This window comes from Hippocampus bargibanti, linkage group LG04 (assembly GCF_051943395.1).
Source record: "Hippocampus bargibanti isolate YZ-2025 linkage group LG04, ASM5194339v1, whole genome shotgun sequence".
NCBI lineage: Eukaryota > Metazoa > Chordata > Actinopteri > Syngnathiformes > Syngnathidae > Hippocampus > Hippocampus bargibanti.
In genome coordinates, this window is record NC_142737.1 from 17,501,215 (window position 1) to 17,523,471 (window position 22,257).

The 22,257-nt window shown below is 41.2% G+C and overlaps 1 protein-coding gene across 7 annotated transcripts; it reads right to left on the minus strand.

The window, feature by feature from the left end:
- Positions 1-503: 503 nt before the first annotated feature.
- Positions 504-20,140, minus strand: LOC148899315 (AP2-associated protein kinase 1-like). 7 transcript variants are annotated; one of them, XM_088994478.1, is made up of 19 exons: positions 19,345-20,140; positions 16,394-16,512; positions 15,995-16,103; positions 15,321-15,463; positions 15,111-15,232; positions 14,937-15,018; positions 14,711-14,843; positions 14,281-14,384; positions 13,960-14,039; positions 13,711-13,874; positions 13,411-13,598; positions 11,245-11,337; positions 10,298-10,482; positions 9,881-10,074; positions 9,713-9,775; positions 6,221-6,385; positions 5,186-5,272; positions 2,113-2,351; positions 504-1,974 (listed from the first exon to the last, which is right to left on the minus strand). In XM_088994478.1, exons 1-19 carry the CDS (start codon positions 19,502-19,504, stop codon positions 1,660-1,662), a joined length of 2,745 nt encoding a protein of 914 aa, XP_088850604.1. In that variant the 5' UTR covers positions 19,505-20,140; the 3' UTR covers positions 504-1,659. The 7 variants fall into 7 exon arrangements, with proteins under 7 accessions (XP_088850604.1, XP_088850602.1, XP_088850601.1 ...); XM_088994476.1 differs by having other exon boundaries at positions 504-2,046; XM_088994475.1 differs by having other exon boundaries at positions 504-2,351; positions 11,245-11,334.
- Between the last annotated feature and the right edge of the window lie 2,117 nt (positions 20,141-22,257).

Consider the following 22,257-nt stretch of genomic DNA (forward strand, 5'->3'; position numbering starts at 1 on the left):
CAGCTCATCATAGGTCATACAAAGAAACAACCATTCACACACGCATCATTCAATTAACCGACAGTGACAGTGAAAAACCCCACTCATGCACGGAAATAACATACAAACCTCACACAGGCAGGCCAGGGCCTCGAATTGAAATCTGTCCCTCGGCAGTGTAAAGCAGACTTGCTAATCATAAACAAACAGAACGAAAGACAAAAATATTTTTTTCTCTGAGAAGAATTAAAGATTCCTGTCAAGCTAAATCATTTTTTTCCCCAACAGTTGGATTTTCTAGAATGGTATTCAGGAATCCAAATAGTTATATGAATATTTTGAATTGATTTTATATTAATTCAAATATTTTACACAATAAATATGCAAATCAGATTGCTCAGATCTTTTGCTACATTTCAGTATGGGGAGTATTTACATGGTTCTGGGATTTGCCATATCTTGGACTATCATATTTCTCAAGTATAGTTAAAATTCAGTGTGCAAAACTTCACAATGGAACAAAACAGGATTTACATTCATTTATTAACCACAAAAAACAGTCTGTGATGTATTTCAAGCTTTTTAGTCCTTACAGTATTTCAACTGTTGAAACCTGCGCTTCAAACATGCGCCAAAAATACACTATCCAGTTGCACTTCATTCCAACAGAACATTTTAGATTACAACAGAAACATTTTCACTGTACTTTGGGTTCAATTACGTAGTTTGGACGCTATTACAAAAAAGTGCCATGATGAAACCCAAAGTGTACTGACTTGACAGAGCTCAACAAGTAATCAATTCTGAACGGATGCAGCTGATCTTTATGAAGACAAGTGCCCCTGACACAGTATTTCAATGACATCAGAACCACATTAATTGCAGTAGTTAAATGTATCGAATAGTGTCCAACGTTAGGTGATAGTACATACTGTACATTGGAGTCTATTCCTGACATGTATACAAACAATCCTTAACTATGCCACATGCAATGGACACATACAGCGTGTTTCGATTTCAGCAGCAACGAGCCTGTGACTTAAACTGCTGCAAAGAGACAAAATATGTAAATATGATCAGTTTGAATTCAAAGAAAAAGACGAACGAGGAAATTATGAGGTCATGCTTGACCACCTTTTCTGTCTTTTTTTGTAAAAGGCCATGTACCAAAAGGACTGAATAGTTAGAGGAAGTCCAGGAATTCCAGTGAGAACTAATTTGAGATGAGTAAAGCAAAGAAACAACTCTGCTATTAATTGCCAAGTGCAAGTGACATGCGTTTAAGGACTAAACGCTGATTGGAGGGGAAAAAAAAAATCGATGTAAACATGTCACAAAACTGGAAAGTTTGGTTTTCCAAGGAGCAGCAGTCAATGACAATTGTGTGTTGGTGTTGTTGTGCCAACGTGAACAATGTGCGCTTTTTTAAAACAAACATAAGCATTTCATACCATATGTCAGTGCTGTTAAGGTCTGCTCAGGTTGAGGCACGAAATGCTTGGGCGGTTCAAGAAATGGTTGTGCTTTGCAGCCCTTACACGCATGCATGCTTTTCTGTGTTCATTTGTGAAACCGAAGATATCAAAGCGCCACCGTGTCACCCAACACGAGTCTTTGCATCGAGTCATCGCTCTGAAACTTTCGGAGCAGTCCTGCAGTCCCGCTGCAGCGCTGGTGTGATCATGGCTTTTCTTGTGGGACTTTGAGGTGAAACGGCGCAGAGACAAAAGGGTCAATAGTGTGTACACAACTTTGATTGGAAGGGCCTACAAAGTGGCGGGAATATTTCGCAAGCTCTTGCGGGCGGAACGGATGCGGTGCAATTTGTCCGAGTATGCCTTGTTCAGGGACAGGAGCTGCCCCGTGAAGGTACGTAGGTAGTGCGGCCTCCTTTCTTTTCGCAAACGGAGCCTGGGAGAACACATCCGGCTGCTGTTGGGCTGCCAAGGGGCCGCTCGGGAATGGCGCGTTGGAGAACACGTCGCCCGCTTCTAACTGGGTGAGGCGAAAAGGAGCTTTGGAGAAGACATCTGCACTGGCTGCTTCGGGATCAAGTTGGGAAGGATTCTGGGGAACGGTGGTGGATGATGCCACACAGGAAGCCGGAGTTGATTGGAAGCTCGGCTGGGTTACCTGTTCTTCGTCCTCTTCAGAGTCAAGCAGCAGTGGTCTGGAGCCGCTGAGATCGTGGGCCGAGGTATGACCTTCGGTTTCAGCCCCGAAATTCTGCTGCTGTTCTTGACAGGTTTCTTTTTCCTGGTCTTCATCACTCGAGTCAGCACATCCGTCATTTGTTACAGAATCTCCGAGAGTTTCGTTGCCGTACCCTTCTTGGTCGAGTACAGAGTAGCCGTTCCTGTCCAGCTGCACATCTGTATGGAGGAGCAGAAAAAAAGTACAGCATTGATTTGATCTTGACAATCAAAGTTAAGGTCAAACATACAGAGGATTAGCACTAAATGACACAATATGCACATTCTACAACATTCATCACTACAACATGGATCATCCTTGTTTCCATAACTCATTCTCCTCATTGATTTTGAGGACGAGAGCCAATGGAAACAAGGAGAGGGTCCTTGACAGCAGACGAACACAGAGCAAGGTATGGGTGAGTCTTACCTCTGCAGCGTCGAAAACAGCTGTCAACCAGCACCTCTCACTAAGTAGTTCAAACAAAAATGCTACCTGATCCGTTATTTATCTTCACCATGACCAAAACCACAATACTGTATTGTAAAAAAACTAATTCTGCGTTCAATTCAGCAGTTGTCTTGCAATTCAATACAAGTCGTTGTATGTCTTATCAGAAAACAAAAGTTGGATTGTGTTTAAGAAACACTGACAAAATGGAAAGAAAAGACAAGGGAAAAGGTTGACATCTTGGCATTTATACAAAAATCTTTCAATGTACATAAATCACATTTATACATTTGCTCTAGAGAAGGAATGAGTCATCACATGTCAATTTGTTCACTGAGATCAGAGGTCTTTCCTTTTTGTACGACAAGGATCTGATGGCTGTATTTACTATTAACTAATGCACATAATTATCACTTCTTTATTCTACCTCTTTGGCTTCCCTATATTTTAACGTTCCCGGCAACATATCGTTGTCTTTATAATACAGATATTCAATCTCACGTATGTGTTTTTGTCGTTTATATGTTTTTCTTTTTTAAATCGTGTGGTAAGGTAAAGTTGGGGTCTGACAAGTTTTCAAATTCTTCAACTGTGAGCCATTTTCTATGTCAACAACTCTACAAGGGGAATTTTCTTTCCCGTTTCTGTACAACTCAGAGCATAAAACACGGTTGATTCAGAAAGGAATGGTTGTAAGGTTTTGGTGAGGGTGACCCAACTCCAGCATAACCCACATTTTGGTGGGTTATGGTTATGGTTGGTGGGTTACCCGCTCGGGAAAAAAAGCTGCATAGTTTTGTTTGTCTTTTCACACTGGTCTTACTGATCAGTAAATCACAACAAAGCAGCCGAGATTCAAACAGCTCAACTTTCGGTCAGGGGGCAATCTGCTCTATGAACAAAACTACAGATGCCAAGCATTGCTGGGGACCTACCATGAGCTGGTGATAGCTTGGAACCATCTTGCTCACTGTATTTACTGACAATGCTTTACTCAAGTGTTCATTAGCCTGTGTGGCAATATCTTCTTCACAATAATGTACATTTTAAGTGCAGTGTTGCCTGAAGGATTATTTACACATGCGGTTGTTCACAGACTGGCAAATCTCACCACATCCTTGCCTGTTAATAACTGAGCCTTTTGGAAATGTTCCTTTAGTACCCAATTGTGTAACCCCCCCCTGAACCCCTCTAACCAGTTCTAAAGTTCTAAAACAGATGTTTTTTGAGAAGTCTGAAACATTTTTTTAAAACCGTCATTTCGGAATGTGTTGCGGACAACAATGTGTGAGTATTTGAAAATAAACAGCATTGCTCAGTTTTAACATTCAACATTTTCTCTTTTTCATGTATTCAAATGAACATGGGTTACAAATAGTTTGCAAATCATTGCATGGGTTTATGTATAATGTTCCAACTTTATTGGAATTTGAATCCACACGTACTATAAATAATGGGTACATTATGTTTACAAACTGCGGTATGAAAGCAGCAGCACAACAACCCACAGCCATCTGAGGAACCTGCTTGGACAGATTTTGCCATTCCCAATGAGTCAGGGCAGGTACACGTTTTTCCAGGTTAAAGGCCACAAGTATGTTATGTGGGCTTTTAGAGAAAGTGCCTAAAACTCTCACTCTCTTGGTAAAGAATGGTTCCAAATAAAGTTCAACACATACACACGCACATGCACACAAGGGGAAAGCAAAGCAGCCGTCATAGAGCAGTCCATCGTGAAATAAAAGAAGCCAACCATGGCTGCACGTTAAATGAGCAATTGTGGGGGGGAAAGCGTAAAGAAGGTCATGGTGTAGCCAAAGTTAGCGGCAGAAGATATGTTTGAGCATTGATGGGAATGTTAGCAGAAATTTATGAAAATAGCCTATCAGAGCCGACGGTTAACAAGTCTATGCCAAGTCCTCTCTTTCATTTCATAAGATGCTCCATTTTTCACAATCAACCCGCCTCCTCTGTCCAATGTCAGGCTTGCACACTGCCCCCATGACCTCTCTCAACCCTCTAGAGGTCGATGAGCTGATCCACCAGTAGAAGGGAGCGAGTCAAGTTGGGAAGGCTGGACTCTGAACTGCCACTGTTGTTGCGTGAGTGACCACCTGAAACATGGCAAAGAAAGAAAGAGAGACAAGACACAGAAATGTACACGGAAGAGCCGGGGAGCCAAAGAATAAATCGTATGAAAGGAAATTGTATGGATTAAAAAAAAGGGACGAGTGGTTGAGGATGACCAGAGCAGAGGGGTGCATGAACAAGGGGTAAGAAAAGAGAAAAAAAAGCAGAGAGTGAGCCGGGTTAATCGTAACATGGCTGCATCGGCACAGGCAAGATTCAGGGAGCACCAATCTAACATGGGAGGACTTAAAATACCATAATCACAGAAGCCAAATTCTTGCAGGGTACAATATCACATGTCCCAATGTGAGATATTGACTTGGAACTTCTCACATCACAAGTCACAGAGGGCTAACGCTGAGGGAGAGGGGCTCAGGATCTGTCCTGCTGACATCAGATATGGGTGCTCATCTCAGGATTCGGTTCGTCTTACCTTGGTTTGCGGTGTTGGAGATGAGCACGGGAATAGGGTCAAACTCGTCACTATTCCCTTTCTCTCCTTGTGATATGAGGAAAGAGTCTGCAGTGAAGAAAGAGGAAGTGAAGGAAAGGTGGATGTAACGGGGAAGCAGGTAATCCAGCCATCGCACAAAGGCAACGATTAATGGAGATTTAGATAAACAGCAATATAAATTCGGGAATCCCTCGGTAATTTGCGCTGATTTTTTTTCAGCTTCAGCATTTTAGTTGCTAAAGCGCTCTATAAATCAATATGTATTGTATTTCACAAGCCTTTCTAAAATATATTGATTGAAAAACAATAATACTTTAAAAAATATAATAATCATTCCTTCAATGGCAGCAGTAGTGAGGTGGAGAGCAGTTTAACTAATCACAAAAATTACTCACAGGGCGGTTCTCTTCCCTCATTAACCAAGAACAAGAGACTACTAGGTGGAATTTCAGGGTTGCTTTAGGTTCTTCTTTCACTAGTACTGTATGTGAAAGGGACACTCATTCTTCTGTCTATCATTTGGTCTTTCAATTGGCAATTACAAATAATTACAAATCTAAAACTAACGTATGTTTTTTTTTTTTTTTTTTTTCAAAAACATACTGGGAAGAAAACCCGTACCGATTTCAATATTTTAATAATTGATGACTGTGTTTATGTAACCAGTACTTACATTTGTAAAGACGTTTAAATTGGATGGACAAATATCAGTGAAAGCAAATCACTTGTTTCCTACGTAAGACATGACGCAGACTACAGTAACGCTCACAGGATGATTTCCTGATGGATTGTGGTCATGGTTCTGACTGACTTTGGTGGGTAAGAAGGTTAAGTTAGCTTTCGTAACACTTGTAACTAATGCCCCTTGTTTTTTTTTTTTTTTGGAGTGAAACTGAAAAACACCGAAAATAATCAGTTTTATTTCTGTTTTTCTTTTTGATTGCCAAAGATAATAGTGGAGAAACAACAGTCAAACATGATATACAGAAACAAAGCTGGCCAAGGTGTGTTTACCAGCAGCTGTCTGAGCAGGATGCAGCTCCTCCAGACAGGCTGCGGAGCAGGAGCCAAAAGGAGCAGATGGATAGGAGGAAGTAGCAGAAACATTCTGGTTTCCATGCGGACAAGTATGAGATAGAAGATGGCAGCCCAGCAGAGAGTCTTTCCCATTTAAAGAGTCTGAGGTCACAAGAACGATGCAAACTCATCATGAAAGGGAGTCAGAGTAAAAGTGTGGGCTGAAAGTTAAAGCAGCAGAATGCATTGGACAATGAACATGGTTGACAATGTCATTTTGTATGCATTCATCAGGTTTAGCCAGTTCTCAAGGCATATACAGTAAAGTCTCGTTATATCGATATTCAAGCGAGTCCGAAAAAATATCGATATAACCGGGACTATCGATATATCCGACCCTGTTTGCATGTAATTTTCTCCGTGCGTGCATAGAAATAGTATCGATATAACCGGGACTATCGATATATCCGATATCGATATAACAAGACTTTACTGTACTTTCTTTTGACAACAGATTGCCGTGGCAATTTCACTATAGTCAACGTAACACTTCGCTACTTTATGCAACACAGACGAATCCCTTTAAAACCTGTGTCACAGTCAATTTTCGAATGTGAGCTGACACTGACAAAAATGCGGGTGACGTCTTAATATTACAGTGGCCAACGAATGTAACTATAAAGAATGACTTTTGAGAAACATTTAGTCAATAAATGTTTTAGAAAAGCAACGATTTGACGATGAAACAGTTGAACTCAACTTCCATATTACAATTCATGTGATGGGCCTGTTTAAACAAGCCAAGTGAAGAGGTAATACTCTATGACATTGGCACTTCCAATCCAAGAGTCACAATTGACATGACAAGAAAGAACTGAAATGTAACAAGATTTTATGCTGCCAACAACCCTATACCTTGCCCTGCAATGCTAACCTAGCATGTCGGCACAGGTGATCTCAGACTGACCCAGGTGCCACTGGATTTGAGCGACTACCAAACCAGGACTCAGTGAACCTACACATAACACTCTGCTACACAGACCTAAGAATGCAAGAGGGGAGAATTGCTTCCTTTGCTAAGGCATCTCCCTGAGATTTGCACAGAAAACAGAGAAAGGCAACAACAACAAAAAAGCAAAGTGGAAACTACTTTTCAGTAAGGCAGACAAAAATAAAGATGGCACTGGTATCATCATTTGTGCTCAAAGTTTTCGACATTGTTAAGAGACCGGTAGTGCAGAAATGAGGTTTCATGAGACTACGGTCCATGATCAATCAAACTGTCTAAATCAGTGATTCCCAACAAGTGTGCTAAGAGAAGATATCCATTGTCACTTATTTGGAAGAAATATTATTTCACATGCACACACGCATGCATATGCACACGCACAAACAGAAAAGTTCAAGCATAAACAAAGTGTAGACGTTCAAGCAGTGTTAGGACTTTAAACAGTGTTCCTTCCACCTAACCCAAAAACAGAGTTGGTAGTGTATCACTAGAATACATGTATTCAGTATTTTTGAAAGGCTTCATTTGTCCAGTCTAAAGTGTTAGTAACATCGGTCTGGTCAACACAGCAACACACCTAAGGTTTGTGCAATACTTTTGCCAACAGAATGAGACCAACCAGGCAAAGACAAACTTGGAAACTCATCAGTAAGTGTTCAGCTGAACAAACAACACCGAGCAGAGAAAGGCCCGCTGTACGCAAAAAAAAAAAAAAAAAAATGATTTTGGTCAGCTGAGCAGACAACATCACAGTTTCCTCATCGCAGTTCATACTTGCGGGAAATCATAATGGGGAAAATGTGTGCTGGGGCGAGGGATTCTTACAGGAGGAATGTGTTGGCTCAGAAAATGGCACAGCAGATGTGACCCCTTAGTCCCTTCTCTAAAGGAAAGACCATTGTTGAAAGGTTAACACTAACATCAGAAAGTGACCAAATATAAAACAGAACTAAACAAAATGGCCACATCACTCGGCAAGATCAGATGAGATCTACAAGTCGTTGCAAAGATGATAAAGACAATGAAGCTTAAAGGACAACCGACATCACTTTTTTGTTTCTTAACTGACATCAGAAAAACGTTTCATAGCATCTAAAATACTCAAAACACGCAGTATATTTTTATTCAAATGCAAAACACCAATAAAAATGACTTAAAGTGTCCAAAATCTGCAAAAAATTGAGCTGTGAATTGGGCATTTTCAGAAAGTCCCGCCCCCAGTTCGTGACGTCACGCCAAGACGTCTTGCATTGCTGGAGAATAAAAACAATGGCTTCATATTCGGAGAATATGCTTTCTTGTTACACATCCAGTTATGAATATGATTCAAATAGTTCTGAAGAGGAAAGCATACATGTTTGCAATCGATGAAAGAATTTATTCCGTGTCATTTTGAGGCAAACGGGCGGGGGGGAATGTCGCACCCAAAAATGGCCACCGCTGTTGTGAGGAAAGAATGAGCCCTTTTCCACAGGCTGATAGATTCCTTTCATGGAGCTTGGACTCCCTCTGCTGGCGGCTTTTGGGTGCAACACAAGGTTTTCAAACCAAACAGTACAGCAAAATACATTGACGCTACAATGAGTCTTTTTTTACGGTCAGGGGGCGGTCCTTTAGTGATGTCACGTACTGACTCGTCACCAACTCAAAAGCAAGACTTCCTGAATGTTCAGTGCGAGTCTTAAAACGTAAAATATAGCTATATGCGGTGGAATCTTATTAAAATACGCTCAGTAGAAGTTATTTGAAGCCATTTTACAAATTATGGACACAACCCGGAGACGTCGGTTGTCCCTTAAGTTTTGACTCAAACTCGATGAGAGATTTGAGTTTTTTTTTAAGTAATAGACAATTTTATGATTGTACTTGTTTTTCGAGTGGTAGAGAATCACATTTTATCATCCAGAGTAAGGCTGCAATTCGTAAAAAAATGGAATTATTTTGATGCAGGTGTTAATAAGGCACAGTGACTATATTGTAATGTGCAGATTGTAGTTCATCAATGCCAAAGATTGGATGTTGATCATGTTTAGTACTGATTGTTTGACAGAGGTGTGAAAGAAAATTGCTTTCATCCCACTCACATTCACAATTTGTTTCCAATTGAACTAAAGATAAAAGTAAAAGATTGTGTGACTGCCCGGGCTAGGCTCAGAGATTTTAGAACACAGTTCATCAGTGAGGAAATCCGATTAACAAAGGAGTGTTTGTCTTTGTTGTAACGAATGACCGTAAAAGCACAGATCTGCTAATGAGATGCAAATTCGCTGCAGGCCGAGACTATTCATGGTAAGTGACAACGAGCCACTGTGCGGCTACTAACATATGTCAACAAAAGTCGGCTTCTAAAAGGAGCAGTTGCAACTCTGATGTTGGCAAGCTTCCTTCAATCAAGAACAAGAAATTATTGGGTGGCCTAGACATTCCAAGATCTTCCATTTCAAGATAAAGAAAAAAACTAGAGTCAAACAAACTCTTACCTGCAAATGAATTGAGCCCATGAATGAGAGAATCACCTTTGGACTGCTTCTCATGTGCAGCAGCTGTGTTTAAAAATAAAGACATCAATAAATAAGGATATCTTGGTATTTAATAACACGCTCACACAGGTTTGTGTTACTCGACAGCACATAGAATAGTGTACATACTTTCACCGAGTTTTGCAAAGTCTTTGTTAAGCAGCTCCTCAGCAGTTAGCTTAGAGAAGTTATCGTCGCCAAAGGGATTCCAACTGGACTGGGTCTTGGGTGTAACATGGGCAGAATGCGTGTCCACATCAGATGGGTGATATACAGTCTGCTGGGACGAGTATGGAGAGCCAGAAGGAGTCGTAGTGGCTGACCTACAGATGAGTAAGAAAGCGGACAGATTTTTGCCCTCGGGCTTGATTTCATCATGTATGTAAAAAAATGTGTGAAGGGAGTGTTTCTTCAGCAAGATTCTGTCTGATGTAAAAGGTTTACTTTTGCTCCATCGTGGTCGTGTCAAGTGAAAGGCCTATCTATTGCGGCGCCATGAAAGGACAGTCGCTCCTCACATCACTGAGGGGAGCTTATTCTGCTCACTTGGACTTGTTGAGGCCGGCCTCAGCTGCGGCTGTCTGCAGTAGCAGGGTGGACTTGCTGATGGGGACCCCAAAGATGGCACTGTGAGTGACGTCGCTCAGGATGCGTCGATGACCACTTTTGGTTGCCATTTTCGGTGACGATGGGGGTGTTAGCGAGCCGACTTTGTGCCCTCTTCCAGTTGCCTGTATGTGCGGGGGACCATAAGGGATGTGAGCATGAAAAATAAATATAATGAACAATTTAACTCATTCACTGCCATTCCTGAATTTATTCGGGAATCGAAAAGCATGACATGCAGCGCCATTCCCAAATTTGTTTGGGTTTTGATTTTTCTTGTGGGGGGTGAGGGGAGTGCTGATCAAGCGCTGGTCAGTCCTCTGGCAATGTTTTGCCTTTTGTACATTTCAAGCACAGATAACTCTAGACCTATATAACTTAGGAATTAACTCTTTTTTATGATGAAAGAAGAGAGTCTAAGGTTTCTTACGCCGCATTGAATGTTTATGTAGTCCTGGAACTCAATATTCTGTGGGTCCTGTAATTTGAGTGAAAATGAATGAACCCCTGGCACTGGAATGGACAAATTTTTGCACGCCTGGCAGTGAATGAGTTTTTTTTTTTTTAAATCTGACACAATTCCCACACTTAAATAATCAAGGATGAGTGGTTGAAGAGGAACTAGAAAAATCAAGGAAAAAAATATCTGAGATATATCTGCTTTGACACCTCTTGCCAATGAAATGAAAGCCAAACAAGAGAAAATGCAGAGAGAAGCCATGAAAAAAGTTGTGAGAGGGTTCACGTTAAACATGATGTACCTGACATTTGGTCAATCAGAGTAAGTGCATTGATTTTAGATTTTAGCAATGAAGGAAGAAAGGGCGGCGATTAAATCCCATGCTCAATCAAATCAGCAGCAGATGGCACTATTAGCAGAAAGTTACCACATCTGGGTCAGCAGCTGGCTCAATGACGGAGCACTCAGGGATGGGGGTCAGATGGAGAGTTGGGCTTTCTTGGACCTCATGCTGCTGCTGCTGGTGCAGTGTGAGAGCGAGGAAATCTGACTTAGCATTGTCTTGCAACAGAGTGGGTGTCACAGTGGGAGTATGCTGGACTTGGTGGTCTAAGCTCCATGTCAGATGATTCCACACAGGAATACACAGGAACATTTTGGTTATATGTGCCAATCAATTTATTTGTATTCATAGAATACTTTATAGATATTTCTGCCTGCAGGGATATTGACAGGCATGGGGCAGAGGCCGAGGTGGTTGATTATACTTTGAGAGAAAGTGTGTAAATATTTTTATGCCTTATCAGGTACTGCAAATTATTGCTTGAAATTGAGTGGAAACATGAAACACTGTTTAAAGGACAACCGACGTCTCCGGACAAGTTGTGTCCATAATTTGTAAAATGGCTTCAAATGACTTCTACTGAGCGTATTTTACAAAGATTCCACCGCATATAGCTATATTTTACGCTTTAAGAATCGAGCTGAATATTTCTGAAGTCTTGTTTTTGAGTTGGTGACGAGTCCTCACCCTATGTCACTGAAGGAACGCCCCTGACCGAAAAAAGGACACATTGTAGCAGTCCTTACATCACTTCAATGCATTTTGCTGTACTTGTTTGGTCTGAAAACCTCGTGTTGCACCAAAAAGAGGCAGAAGAGGGCGACAAAGCTCCGTGTAAGGAATTAATCGGCCTGTGGAAACGGGCTGATTAATTCCTTACACGTCAGTCTTAGCCATCAAAACGACCCAGAAAACCTTCTTTAATCAATTGCAAAAAGGAGTCCATGATGGCGCCCGAGTAGGCAGCCGTCAGCAAGTGCTCTGATGAGCCTTGCTTTTTTTGTTGTTTTTGTCTTGTTTTTGTGTTTTCTTTTGTCACTTTGTGTTGTTGTGTGTCGTGTGGAACGGATACGGATTGTTTTTCAGCATTTTTGACCACGACATTCATCAAGGAGGAGACTGTGCTGAGCGGTTGCGCCTTTTCGGCAGCATGAATATGCCAGTACTGTTTTTGAATGGGAGGCATGTCGGTGCCATTCGACTGCCATCGCTGGACACCAAAGGGGCCATTGTGCTTTTTTGCGCCTGTAATGGGCAGCATCTTCACAGCCCCACTTTGTTCAGTGGAATGTCGGTGCTGTTGGACAGTCTGCGGCTGGATGGATAAATGGCTTGATGAGCCAGTGATAAGAAGGAAGGAGCGTCAGCGCAGAGCGCCGATGCGTAAATGGAACTGTCGCGGGATGGAATTGAAGCTGATTTATGGGGGACAGGAGATGTGAGACAATCTCTTTTCGTCAATGAATGTTACAGCTGCGTGTTTGCTTTCAACATTTAGCTTGTAGTCGACGTGCACATTCCACCATGATGTTCCTGATCCACTGGTGAAGAGACACTTTGATCCTCTCCTCTTTCATCTGGAACTGCTTTATGTTACAAAGAGGGTACAGAAAGTGCTTAAGAATGACTCTCTGTGTTTTTGTGTTGTCATGTTATTTGTTATTTAGTTTTTTTTTGTTCTTTTGACTTCAAGACGACGCCGCGAGAGTGGCTGCCTTTCCAGCAGCTCCTGTGTTTTGCTTTTTCTACTTTCATTTCTTTCATAACTTTGCTGCTGTGAAATGTGAATTTCTCCACTGAGAGACTAATAAAGACTGCGAGACAAATCCAATCCAATCCAAACATGTATGCTTTCCTCTTCAGAACTATTTGAATCATATTCATAACTGTATGTGTAACAAGAAAGCATATTCTCCGAATCTGAAGCCATTGTTTTGATTCTCGAGCAAGGCAAGACGTCTTGGCGTGACGTCATGAACTGGGGGCGGGACTTTCTGAAAATGCCCAATTCGCAGCTCAATTTTTTGCAGATTTTGGACACTTCAAGTCATTTTTATTGGTGTTTTGCATTTGACTAAAAATATCAGCCTGTGTGTTTTGGGTATTTTAGCTGCTATATAACGTTTTTCTGATGTCAGTTAGGAAAAAAAAAGTGATGTCGCTTGTCCTTTAAGTGGGAATCAATTCCAAGTCACACTGAAATACAGCCTCACTGCATTTCCTTTCTTGCTCTTCTGCTGGGATGCCTACCTGCTGGGCATTCTGGAGGTGTACGAAAGCAGAAGACTGCTGTTGTTTCATGAGAAGCTGCCGAGGTCGCGGTGTGACTTGAGACTGAACGGTAGTCGTCTGCGTTGGTCGCACTGAGGCCTGAGCTGCAGCAGGAGCCTGTTGAGAAGTCTGGAGGGCACCCGGAGCTACGATACTGACACCGACACCTAGAAGAAAAATAGGTATTAACAACAGACCAATGTGATTAGTCCCATGTAAAAGTTGACCTATCACCAAATAAAAACAGGCTCACATGTAAAGGAATGAAAGCGGTAGTACCTATGGCCTGGGGCGCTGCAGCAGCAACATTGGGTCTCTTGCGTGGGGTCAACCCTGCTTGTATGGGAAGGATGCCTGATATAGGCTGTGGTTGAGTCTGCCCAGCTTTAGGCCTTTGTCGAGGTGCTATTGACGTTTCGGTGGTCGGAATGGGGTCTGTGATTCTGAAGCACGAAAGGAGAAATGTGTGTTGTAATGTTTACATTTATTTTGTACAAAAAGCACCAAGAGTTTTGGCTTATTTCTTACCTGGCTTTGCTTTGACTTTTTTTTACCACTGCTTCGCTGGCTTTAATAGGCTCGGGTAGTTTTGCAGGAATGGATGAATTCTGGATGGAGAAAATGAAATGAGTTGATACACTATATCAGTGGACTTGAAACAAAAAAAAAACAAGACTAAAATACTATACAGCAGACCAAGTCAAACAACATAAGCATTTTAAGAGTTCCTTTAGGTACCCCTATATAACTAGGAAGAGATATAAAACAGTCAGCAGTTTTTTCATTTGCCTGGGAATTAGAATGTGCTGACACAAAGGAAACCGTTTCTTTCCATCACTCTGAACTTACATATAAATTTGGAACGGGACACTCTCGTCCATTCAGTTTAAAGGCAAAGTAAGATACTTGATAGATGTCTGGCCTCTTGTCGGGGTCGGGTTCCAGGATATATCCTGAAAAATCCACACGGGGAATCTTCAGCTTTCAGTCATGTAAATATTGTACTCTGCCATCACACTTGAATAGAAACTGCACACATGCACATATTTAAGGGACAGGATTGTCAGTTTGACCTGAATCTGTCGTTTGGATACACACATCATGGAGTTTTCAGCCTTTGTAGATGGCTATCGCATAAACTAAGTACAGTATATGTATAATACATGAACTAAGGAGATTGGAAACTAAAGGAAATGAACTGTGACAGCCAATGTAAACATTGTGAAACTGTAACTGCATATGATAACTTGAAAATAAGGAAGGTGCTGCTGTTGCTTACTGATGAGGCAGTGCATATCGTGGGAGTAGCGTGAATTGTCTGGAATGGTGAAACTGCCATCACAGATAGCAACTTGGCTCTCCCCAAAAGGAAGCGTGAAGTAGCATAGTTTATAGAGAAGACATCCCATAGCCTGCACCCACAATTTTCAAAAAAGACAAGTTAATTCGGCTTAGTTGTTGACACTTGTAAACTAATATCATCCTGTGATCCAAAAACACCTCACCCATATATCTGCTTTTGTTGTGATGACTTTCCCAGCGTAAAGGTTGACCATCTCGGGCGCACGATATGATAAAGTAGTGTACCTGGTGGAAAGACATACACATCATTTCAAAAGACATCTATTTTATTGATATTGCTAACCAGTGTGTACATTCAAAGTGCAAACAAAACCAACTTTTTTATTTCCTCCTCAATGACAGGTACACCCTCCGCCTGTGGGTTTTGGAAGTGGTTTGTTGCACTCCCAAAGTCACACAGCACATAATGTCCCTGGTCATGCAGAAGAATATTTTCCACCTGGACAGGAAGAATACACGTAATAATTCACTCCAGTGCTATGACTCAAAAACAGCAAATAAACCAACTTTTACAACTCGTAACTTGCCTTGAGGTCTCGATGAATGATTGGCATCTTGGATTGGTGAAGACGGGCAACCGCCTCACACGTATCACAAAAGACCTGCAGCACCTCTGCCTCTGTGAAGCCAGTCTGTAAGCGCTGGTTCATTAGGTTGACCACCTGTCCTCCTACAAGATTTGGCACATACTGAAATATAATCTCGTGCCAAGCAAGATAACACTCTACAAGAATCTGATGTTGCATCTACTTATGAAACAAACTGTTAATTTCTTTATTTTCTCAGCATTTCAAGCTAAAACCAAGACCTGACTAAATTTGAATTGAATTCATTGGCCACAAATAGAGCAAATTATCTTTTATCATGATCTTCTTTTCCTTTTGGCTTTTCCGATCTAGGGGTCGCCACAGAGAATCAGTGTCCTCCATCTTCTGAGGTTAGATTCGCATGTTTGTTTTGGCCAAGCTTTTACGTCGGATGCCCTTCCTGACATAACCCTCTGTATTTATCCGGGCTTGGGACCGGCACAAGAAGACACTGGCTTGTGTCCCCTTGTGGCTACAGAACAAGCAACTCTATGAACTTAAAAAAAGATGAATATGCTCAGTAAAAGGCTGTTTTATCGTGATGTTGATGGTGAAATCAAGTGAACTATTTTTGTATCACATCAAAAGGATGCGATGACGTTCGACAAATTTACCTCGACAGAAGTCCATTAATATTAAGACTTCCCACACATCACCAGCTCCAATAGCAGCTATGCTGGAATCCAGGAAGCAAACGATGTTTTTGTGCCCGACGAGGTCTCGCTATATCAATAAACACAGACAGGGAAACAGTGGGAAACCAGTTACCGTTACAACATACAGACATTTAGAGAAATAAATCCATCATTGTATGTCTTATTGGTACCAATTTAGGTTCATACAAATTATTTTATTGATATCCAAAGTGCTCTGTTCTAAACAAGGGTGATGTACATCTCGTCATTTTATTGAGCATTCAAAAAGTACAATAGGCAACAACAGTTTGACTGTGACTTCTTGGGGAGCCAAAAGAAAAATACAATGTTAAATTTCTGCTCACGTGTTCTACTCACCATAATCTGTATCTCCATTTTGCAGATTTGAAGATCATGCTCATTGTTAACATACATCCGCTTTAGAGCACACCGCTGACCCTGATTTGTTCGCACCAAAAACACAATGGCAAAACCGCCTGCAAAGAGATAAAATGATGCGAGATTAAACACTGTACTATTCACTACAGAGGTGAAGATCACAGCACATCGAATCGTAAATGTGATGTTATGACTGTTCACATGGGCTAAGAACTTCTTCTTTTCCTTTCGGCTTTTCCCTTCAAGGGGTCGCCACAGCAAATCAGTGTCATCCATCTTTAGAGGTTTGATCCGCATGTTTGTTTTGGCCAAGCTTTTACATCGGATGCCCTTCCTGACACAACCCTCTGTATTTATCCGGGCTTGGGACAGGCACAAGAAGACTTATGTCCCTTTGTGGCTACAGACCAAGCAACTCGCTAAGTAAAAGGCTCCCAAACACAAAATGGCCATTAGCACAGCAACATTCAAAAAAAGCAAAAACTATACATTTAGTAACATGAGAAAAATAAAAATGACCCCAAAGGTTTGAGCTTGCACTGTTTTTGCATTGCATATGATATAAACTTATTCAATGAAAACAGTATAATTCATTTACATTAGTCTACCACAATGGTAATATAAAATGTGTCAAATCTTTACAAACGTGTCATGTGTAAGGGTCCCAGGAGATCTTGGGGGCTTGAGGCAAGAAATACAAGAACAATTATAGTATTTGCATGGACCAACGCAACCAGTTGAGTACGTCGCGAAGGAGTCAGCAGTGACACAAAGTCAACAAATAGGTTTACATTATTAAATCTGGGTGCTGGAGTGTCTGCCACAATGAAATTTTGTCACAGAATAATATTTTATGAACTAACTAAGTCGACATCTAAAATGTCGACAATGTCAGCATGCTTGTTTTTGTTATTACCTTCCAAAAATCTATAGAAACTTGAATAACAATAGTCATAAAACGGGAGCGGAGTCGGGGACTGCAGTTATATGAGCCTGGCCTTTTCAGTGACACAATGCAAAACAATGAAATGTTGCGATAGTTGGCAATCCCTCCTCATCTCTTTTTATACTGTCTCTAAAAATGGGGTACAATGGTGATTTTTTTCGATATCAATCGACACGACAGCCTAGATCCACACCCTTGCGTGTGTGTGTTCCCTGAGAGTTTAAATGTCTCACGACATGCTGCCTAATCTGAGATGACTGTAAGAAATTAGGATGAGCAAACTTCTTGAGTACCATTTCACTGGTCTACTCTGTTCGGAAGATGGTGCCAAAAGAATAAGTGAGTACAGCTACAAATAGCCACTGCCCAATGACATAACCAACTGTCAGGATTATTCTCCACCCGCTTATGAATACACAAAAAACAAAATGTCCAAGTAACGCAATGCACCCTTTGGGCATAGTCATTAAGAGCACACTATTTGGTTCCGCTTGTCAACGCAGCAATAAACGAGGCTTTAGAATGTTCCACAGCTTTACAACTACTTTACTGCAGGGTTACACAGTGATGATGAAACAAGATACAAGTGGCATTGTCCTGCCGATTGAAGACAGAGCTTGGGGCCTCCAATGTTTTCTTTACAGAGTATGAGCGTGAGTGAATGATTTTGCTTCACAGATGATGTAAATCATTGGAGCCTTGTGTTATACACACACCATCACAAGACGGTCAAAGCACGTGGTCTGTGTGACAATTTGTAATAAAAAAGGTGGATTGCAACCATTTCAAAGTGTCAAGCAAGCAAGTCAGATAAAGGTTTGCATGCAGACTGCTAAATTAGTCAACAAGGTTCAAGGCAGCACTAGTACAACTTTATTGTCAAATATGCTGCATGTGCATCAGAGATGAAATTTCCGCCCTCTCAACCAGACAACAGACAACAAGAGGAGCTGGCTGGTGCCTGCGCCACCAAAGACCAGTTAACATAAAATGACAAACAGGCCATTTTGCAGACGCCATTGTCAAATTTCAATAAATAAAGTATAGAAAAAAAGTGTTTAAAAAGTACGTAAATGTAGACAGTGTGATTTCATCATCCTTGGTTTTTCATTAATTTCATCAAAGTCAATTCTAGCTATTGTACAGTTTTTATGACACTAGTTTCTCTCTGTATCATTTTTTTTGTGGCTAGATGACCAGACCATTCATGAAGTGACCAGAGTGCTGGAGTCCTGCCAGAACGCTGATAAATTAATCAGTCTTTGTAAATCTATTATTCAGTGACAGGCCATCATGGCTAAAACAACAAGGCTGACTTCCATTTGGGTAAAGGAAAACACAACTTCTGTTTAATTGTTTAGTTAAACAGAATAAAAATGTCCTCAGAAATGAATGACAGAATAGTCAACATTACCGGAACTCTTTAGACCGCCTTGCAGCAATTCTTCCAAGCATGATTGTGCAAGCATGAAAATGTTAGCCCAATGTTTGTTTACAATTACCAATGACTCAGCATTCACAGACTTTATCCATCGATTCCAAGATACTCCCAGCCTTGAGGTCATATGTGCAACCAGAAAATTCTTTTTCGCATTAACTGTTATTGAATTTTGAGCTGAAATAACACTTATCTAAATAGATTTAGTAATTCAAATAGCCTATTCTTACACAAACAATGGTTTAGACATCACACATGACTTATACATTGTTAAGTACACAAAAGCAGTTCCAAAAAGCGCAATTATGGGCCAGTCAAAGACATACGTTCATACCCACCCCAAAGAAAGAATGAATAAATCAGCTATATCACGAATTAAACATTTGTCCAAGAACATGTAGGAACTCCTGTGGGATGCAAGGGATTAGAAACTTAATCCTGTTTTCCCCCAATTTGGCAATGAAGTCAAAAACCTGGCGGAACTAAATAATTTCAAAGTGATTTAAGTGAATGAAACTGAAACCAGACGAAAGCACTTCCATTCACCTTCAGCCACGATCTCTTCGATGGTCACTTGATGTCGTCCAAGGGTAAAAACCCGACCGATGAAGCTACCTCCGCTGCTGGACCCGGCACCCCCTCCACCGGCTCCCGGTCCAGGCCCGGAGCTCACGAGCTCCCGGCGCGAGTCAAAAAATTTCTTCATTCCCTACAGATGTTATCCAAATCGACAATTCCGATGTTCAAGTGTTTACAAAAACACAAAAGATCTGTCGGGAGTGATGAACAATCGGTCCCTGATCAAGGTGGTGTCTGATAAGGTAGCTGCCGTTACTGATGACAGCAGCTAGCTCAACGCTAGCTGACAAACTATACATAAAAGTCTTCAAAGAAAAGACAAGGCGGGTTGTCCGGGCTAATGCTTGGTCCGAAAAGGGCAGAACCAAAACGTGTCTTAATTAGTGTTTTGACGTCAAGAATGGAAACACCGATTTACTCTAAACTCTCAGAAACGACTGCTGAGTGACTGTACTAATAGTCTATTTGCCCGGTGCGGTCGTTAGCGCACCTATGCAGCTAAGCTAACCGGCTAGGTGCGGTGACAGCTGCCACCACAGGCAGCAGGTAGCTCTGCACTACCCAAAGCGGCTTATCACACGTGCCCGCATATGCTACTAAATCGAAGATATTACATCACGCTAAAGGCATTCACTTCCCTTCTTCCAGTGTCCCCATCAAATGTCGGATCTTGAGCACACTATGCAATACAAATCCAGTGAGCGTGATCAAATAACCAATTAACAAAGCTAACGGGGATTACAGAGGAGGGTTTTCGTGAAGACTCGCCGTCATTTTTCTCTCTGTGATTGGTCAACGTCGCGATGATTTTACACTCTTTTGTCTCAGCCCCGCCCCTAACAGGAACTTCCATAAACCCGTTCCTTTCAGTACAAAACCACTTGACTGAGATTCATTACAAAGTTTGGAAAATTCGATGCAACAACCTTTAAATTAAATTCACAATGCACATTCTTCTTATGTTATAGCATCTAAATGAAAATGTACTGTTGTAGCGGGCACTAAGACCGTGTATCACACCCAGCAGGTGTACAGCAAGGGGCGTGGTTATGATAAAACTATTTTACTGCATTTTCCCATGTTCAAAGCAGATCCACTTGTTAGCCGTTGAAATAAACGCGTCTCCGCAATCAGTCGTGTGTGCTCCTTCCTCAACGGCTACACTGTCACAAATTCGAAACTAAGCAGGCATATTAACATGCATTACTGATAATGGTTCTACCTATCTGTTTATCTGTCCGTCAGTCACCCCCCCCTCTCTCTGTGTCTCTCTCTTTCTCTCTCTCCCTCTCTCTCCATCCATCCATCGATCCATCCGTCCGTCCGTCCGTCCGTCCGTCCGTCTATCCCATTGATCTATGCTGAATGTGTTTTGTTGTGTGTCATGTAACTAGATTGTATTTTAACATTGCTAAAAAGTTACAAAGTGACGTGGGTCATTATGGGCAGGCCTGGTGATTTTTAATCATTCTTTCTGCAGAGTAGTCAAGTGGTAAACATGTCGGCCTCACAAAGCAGAGGTGCAGCATTTGATCCCAGGCCACGGCCTTCCTATATGGAATTTGCATGTTCTCCTGCCACCTGCATGGAGTTTTCTCCTGGTACTTTGGTTTCCTCTTACATTCCATAAACATGCATGGTCTGTATATTAAACACTCTGAATTGTGTCTAGTTGTGACTTCGATTGTGAATGTTTGTCTTTGTGTGCCATGCAACACAACTGGTATGGGCGCGAGAATGAACGGATATCTTCATTCTAAGATGTAAGAGCAAATAAGTCCATTTTGAATGAAAGAGCAAAGTGAAATTTAACTTTGAACGGTGGCTCGGCAGTGATTCTGCCTTAACTATCTGTGTCGGTGATGACATTAATTTATTCATATTGCATGTTCCCCATTGTATTGCAGTGCACCTCGTTGCTATGTGTAAAATCAACGTTATTCCTCTAGAGGTCGCTGTGTACCGACGAAATCCCACTTGAAAAGTTTGACCATCCATTCATTGTCAATCTTTATATTCATTATTTTGGTAATACGTACGATGTGTCTTACATTCTCGTTAACAGACCACTTGTGGGTACTGTTGTTTTCAACTGCTTAGATTAGAAGTGTTTTATAGTTATAACAGTGACTACAAGACATTTAAATGCATTTGAGATAATTTGCTGCACTCATTTAATTTGTCTTTGTTTTAGGTGGGTTTAAAATAAGACAATTTATTCACAACGTTTTGTACAGATAATACCTTCACAGTGGTGTATACGCTCAATTTTAAACACATGGTGACAATTTTGCCCTAAATATTTGTGGCATTAAGCTACAACACTATGCTTTTGTGACAAATTACTGTACAATACTTTCATATGCACTATCTTTCTGTTGAGACCTTAACAAAAGGTAAACACATGGTTCTCATTTTGTGTGGTCCCTTGGAAAGAAAACCATCCATAAAGGCAAATCCAATCCAATCCATGCGGCAGACGATGTGGGAAGTCAGGCAGGGTCAAATAAGTCCACTATAATGAATGCATTGTCGTTTCTATGAATCGAGTGGAGTCACATTCCTGTTATCGGCAAAGTTCAATCCAGAGCTCACTGTTACTTTGATATGAGACAATATTTGTGAGTCCGTGTGGTATTAAAGTCACATAAATTAAACGCCCACAGACATTTCGCAAAGCCTTCCTATGGGAAAATGCATGTGTCTTTTTTTCCCGTTTGCTCACACAATCATAACATTGTCAAGTTTTGACTTAGTGTGCTTTTAGAAATGCCATCATGTCCGCAGTCTCCTTTGTTTGTAAATAACCCTTGGAGTGATTCATTTTCTTCTAAACAGATCTGACAATTAACAAAGTAAATTCTCGACTGAACTCATGTT